Consider the following 6,000-nt stretch of genomic DNA (forward strand, 5'->3'; position numbering starts at 1 on the left):
ACTACTAGAGCAACCCACTCGTTTACATACCTTGGAGTCTATGGTAATGCTCCAAGGAAGAATGTAGAGAGACTATTTGGAGAGAGCATATTTTGGGAGAGGGTTGTGATAAACTCATTTGTATCACACTTGTGTTTTTGTATCCCTTTGATCACAATTATGTACCCTATTTATAGAGGGGACACACTCCTTTAGCTGGGGGTCTATCCTTCTTTTTTGATCTTTGGGAAAAGGGGTTAGAGTGGTTGGATAAGCAGTAAGTCGCCTTTATCCATCTTATGGATAAGTCCACAAGACCCTTCACTGACAAGGAGTCTCAGCCACCAAGGAGCCTTGACTTTTAGGGAGTTCTTCCTTATCTTAACTGCCTCCTCAAGGCTGACGTGGTCTGGCAACTAGCTAGCCAGTCAATCGTACGCCATGGTGGAAATCGCTAAATGTGGGCCCTTAGGCTGGTTATCCTTATTAGTCCACGTGCATAGATTGAGTTCAGGGGTACCTTGGGCCTTCGTCCTCCGTCCAGGGCTAGTAGGTCTCCTGGGCCACTGAGACAAATATGTTAGGCGGCCCTCAAGCCTTGTTGCTCTTATTGGACTGGGCCTCCTTAGGCCATATGCATCAGTCTTATTGTTATTGATTTCACCATATTGCATCCTATGTACAACACCCCATTAATGTTAAATTCTTAATGCAATCAACCCGGCCTCTTAATATTTAATGGAGCTCATGTCTCCACATGATGTTTTTATCAGAAATTTAATAGAAATAAAACTTGGGGCCAAAATTATAAAAAAAAAAAATAATTATGGAATATGATAAGATAAAATTAATAACGATAAAAAATTTGAGTTATGGAACCCTAAAATACAGGTATGCTACACTGGTACAAGAAAAAGAAGAAATAAAATGAGGAGTGGGGAGGTCTAATTTTGAAATGAGTGTTCGCTCTTGTGTAGTGTTTTTATATTATTGGGTGGTGCTGGGCCAAAGGCTTGACATGCGATAAAAGTTATACATATATATATATATATATATGATGATAATTGATATAAATTAATTATAAAAGTGATCTAAGAGTGGAATTAGTAATGATTATGTTTCACAAATGAAAAGAGGAAAGTTGAGTCCTAATTTTACAAGATTCTAATCTCTTTCATTTTTCAAAAGTTAAAGTTACTTTTGCCCAAATCTGATGGCCTCCCTCATTTACTAATTAATTAACACATTTCCAGACTATAATATGAAAAATAAAATAATTTTTTTTGGTATATATGATCATATTAATTAACTACTTCTTCAAACTATATATATAATTTATTGAACCTATAGAAATTTGAAAGGAATAATAATTTAAAAATAATACCTACAACCTATAATGCACGGACACTTTGAAAAATTACCCGATGCAGTGTCGGACACGTGTTGGCGACGCGTCGAACACGTATTAAAAAGAAATGATAAAAAGGGAGACGGCTTCGGACACGACATGTTTTGGAAGGGTATTCGATACCTTTTGGACACATTTTGATATTTTTTTAATTTCAAAAGGTTTGGCCAATTTTTTTAAAAAACAAATTAAGCTTAACAAAAATTAAAGAAAAAAAATTAACCCACTCATCTCAAACTAAAAGTTTTGAGAAGAAGCTATTAAAAATTTGGGAGATGGTTATGATGATTTAATTAATTTGAATATTAAGAATTTTTCATTGCGTATTTTCAAGATAAATTGACTATATATATATATATTTAAAGCCATATTTAATTAAAAATATAGATGTAAGACATGCTTATTTTATATTTTCTCTTGATATTATTCATATTGTATATTTTAATTTTATGAGAATTTATATAATAAGAATATATATAATATATAACAGTGTTGGTGTTGTGTTGTATATAATTTTTTTTTATTTTTCGTGTCGCAATGTCCGTGTCTATGTATTATAGCCTGCAACATATGTATAACGCAAAAAATAACATTCATACTGAAAATTATACATCCTAGAATTAATTAATTAAACATCAATACAATTTGACGACCAAAATCACAATCTAAAATTGTTTGAGAAGCGAAACTGCATAAGTGGCTATGTTTGAGAACATGAATTGTAGTTATCCCTGTTTTTCACTTTGTTTATCTAAAATCATTTAATATATTCAATTAATCATAAATAAAGTATAATTCCTTCATAAAATTAGGGACATGGGAAAGAAAAATTGAAGCTGCAAACCAGAAATATGTAGCAATTAAATAAGAGGGAAAAGTATTATCTTAGTCCACTAAGTATGTTTAATTTTAATTTTAGTTCGATAACTATGTCCATTTTCATTTAAGTCCAATAACTTACGAAATTGCTTACTTTTAATCATTTGGCAGATTTTCGGACAATTTTACCCCTATGCAACTTTTGAAAGACAGTTTTAGTCCATATGCATTCATAATGGTAAAATTGTCCAAAAATCTGTCAAAGGACTAAAAGTAAGCAATTTCATAAGTTACTGGACCTAAACAAAAATGGATATAGTTATCGGAGTAAAATTAAAATTAGGCATATTTAGCGGACTAAAATAATACTTTTCTCTAAATAAGAAAATGAATGATTAGGTGAAAAGGTTGTAATGAAACTAAAACTGGCAATGATGAGACTTTTCAGTACTCATCTGTTAAAATATATATAACTAAATAAACTGATGGTACGTTATGACATTTTATGGCACAAATTCTTATTGATCACTCATTAGGAGGTAATGATGATTAGAGATTAGACTACTTAACTAATGTTGGTACGGAGTATTTAGTTCAGATCAATTAAATTTGAATTAATTAATTAATTTTATGTAATTAATTGTTGATTTATCTTTTCAATAGACCATTCATTATATTCTGGTTCATCAACTTCTCTATATTTCCCTACCATTTTAAAAAAAAAATTATATAAAAAAGAATATTTGAAATATTTTTTCAAATATTATTGCTAGCTAAATCTCTTGAAATTTTAATTACATTAGAAAAAATATGATATTTAATCATAACTAGTTGTCATAGTTATAAGGAAAAAGTATTAGTTTAGTCGCTAAGTATGCTTAATTTTAATTTTAGTCCGATAACTATGTCCATTTCTTTTAGATCCAGTAACTTATGAAATTGCTTACTTTTAGTCCTTGGCAGATTTTCGGACAATTTTACCCCTATGAGTGCATATGGACTAAAACACTCATAGACTAAAACTACCTTTCAAAAGTTGCATAGAGGTAAAATTGTCCGAAAATCTGCCAGAGGACTAAAAGTAAGCAATTTCGTAAGTTACTGACCTAAACAAAAAATGACAAAGTTATCGGACTAAAATTAAAATTAAGCATACTTAGCAAACTAAAATAATATTTTTTTCTAGTTATAAATAAAAAGTCGTAGTAAATTGCCATTGACCACGATCACGGAATGATTGTTGGCCGTGATTTTCACGAAATTGATTAAAATATTTATTATGATTAAAAACGCGTTGGCAGAAACTCTTGTCATTGTTCACATAAAACTATGGCAAAAAAATGCCTTCAATGGTGATAACCTAATTTTTTTTAGATACCTAGACAACAGTAATTTTTTTCTCTAGTGTTAACATAGCTATTAATTTAAAATTATGAGTTCGAATCTAATAAGACGTGTGGGTGATGTCTCATTTTGTGTGAATGTCTAACTTTATGTAAACTTTTATATTTATAATTTATTACTGTTCTTAGTTATATTTCTGTAATATATTACTATTATTAGTCATATTGATGTATCAGTTGAATTGATTTATTATTGAAAAAATATTTATATATAAATAATTAGTTCTGAAATATTGTTTATATGAGTAATTTTATATATGGAAAAATTCAATTTCTTGATAAAGTATTTTATAGAATTATGATCACTAAAAACTGATCTGCATTAATTAATAATTACACATAATTGTTCAACCATGATGAAGCACAATCGCCAGCTTTTCTTCTTCATGAAACTTGATTTGCTTAGCAATGAATGCTTCTATGGCTCTCTGGAACTCCTCGTTGCTCAGTTCATCCACCACCTCTGCTCTCTCCGCCGCCACCTCCTCCACTCTCAGCCGCCTCTCCGTCTCCGACCGCCGCAGCTGCTTCCCGCAACTACTACATGGGTTATTATAATCCTGCTTCGAAGTACTCATCGTCTCCGACGACTGGCTCCTCCTATGAACTTTGACTTTTGTCACTTCGAAAACAGTTTGCTTGTCTTGGAACATTACAATATCCTCCGCAGCGGGAGGGGAGCTTCTGCCGGCGTCTTTGATGAACTCTGGGCAGAAATATTCCATGTGGGACTCGGTTACATTTTGAGAAGTAGTCTGCGGTGGGAAGATCAGATCGCCGGGGGACTTGAAGAAGAGGGTTAGGACTATGACGTTGCTGAGGAGGAAAATGAAGAGCGGACTAACGACGACCCTTGCGAGCTGCCGGAGGTACTCGGCCGAGATTCTGAGTGCGAACGGCAGGCGGGCGGACGCCCATGTCAGGAAAACCAGTAACAGGAAGATTTCCATAATGCGAAGTAGCTTCTTGATTTCCATTTCTCTCTCTGTCTCTCTCTCTATAGATACATAACATGTGGTGTGTGTGTGTGTGTGTTTTCTAAATTGATTTGTTGGAAAGTTGAGAAGGAAAGAAACGCATTGGGAAAAGAGGATGTGACGGAGCTGAGAAGTACGGGAGAAGAACTGTCAGGTGTGTGTGTGTGTGTGTGTGTGTGTTTTGGGGAGAGAAGAGGGATGAAATTTTGGCTATAATGTAGGAAGTGATTCGTTTGAGAGGGAAGGGCTGTTTTGCCTTTTTTTTTATAGAGCTTTTCCATTGACACAAAAATAAATAATTATTATTTTTTTTTGTTGTTTGAAATTTTTTTTAATTCATTTTAATTAAACAGTCGTACAACAATTAATTTAATTTATTAGTATCTATTAAATTTTCATTAATTTTTTGTAGGGATAATTCTATCTTACTATGAGGTTATGTATAATTACACGTAGATTCACTGTGCTATTAAAAATTACATCTAGCACCCCTAAGGTTTACTTCCATTTAACAAAAATAAGTCAATTTGTTAGTAAAGATTCACTGAATTTTTTGATATTAACAAAAAAATTAAATAAAAATTGATATTTAGCCTCGATTGACTTATTATTGACTTATTGCAGGTCAAATAATTTTTTCGACTAAATTATCCTTTAAGTGGTGAAGTTATACCTCCTCATATGCATTAACATGTGAAGACGTATGGGAATAATTCGATTATAGACCTATAATATAAATGAGTAATAATTCAATCGAGAGTAAATATCAATTTTTTTTTATTTTTTTGTTAATATTAGTAAATCGGTAAACTTTGAGGGGACATATTTGTTAGACGAAAGTAAACTTCAAAGGTGCTAAATGTAATTTTTCAAACTATAAGGAGTCTATGCGTAATTATATCAAGCCTTAATAGACGAGAGTATAATTATCCCTTTTATTATAATGAACTGAACAAAATATCTTGTGGATGTTGAATTATATAATTTTACTTATTATTATTAATAATTAGTTTTATTTATTATTATTATTATTATTATTAATTATTGTATCTAGTTTTCAAGTATGTTATGGATATATAAATAGTAAATGAAGTGTGCTGAACAATTACACTGACAGACAACAGTAGTACTCTTCATCAGAAATAAAGCTGCTTCCCACTAGATTTTCCGGAATTGGATATTTTATTTTTATAAATCTTATTGTTATTTTTATTTTATTTAATTTAGGAAAAAGTATTATTTTAGTCCGTTAATTATGCCTAATTTTAATTTTAGTCCGATAATTATGTCCATTTTTGTTTAGATCCATTAACTTAAAAAATTGTTTACTTTTAGTCATCTAGCAGATTTTCGGACAATTTTACCCCTATGAGTGCATATGGACTAAAACCGCCTTTCAAAAGTTGCATAGAGG

General features: G+C 31.4%; 1 protein-coding gene across 1 annotated transcript; it reads right to left on the bottom strand.

Moving 5' to 3' along the window:
• Positions 3,844–4,830, bottom strand: LOC105165865. Its single transcript, XM_011085026.2, has one exon. It carries the CDS (start codon positions 4,584–4,586, stop codon positions 3,957–3,959), a length of 630 nt encoding a protein of 209 aa, XP_011083328.1. The 5' UTR covers positions 4,587–4,830; the 3' UTR covers positions 3,844–3,956.

This window comes from Sesamum indicum, linkage group LG6 (genome assembly GCF_000512975.1).
Source record: "Sesamum indicum cultivar Zhongzhi No. 13 linkage group LG6, S_indicum_v1.0, whole genome shotgun sequence".
Lineage (NCBI taxonomy): Eukaryota > Viridiplantae > Streptophyta > Magnoliopsida > Lamiales > Pedaliaceae > Sesamum > Sesamum indicum.

What these genes read in the sequence shown, in the direction of transcription:
- LOC105165865 (XM_011085026.2), bottom strand. Translation starts at nt 4,586, where the DNA reads ATGGAAATCAAGAAGCTACTTCGCATTATGGAAATCTTCCTGTTACTG.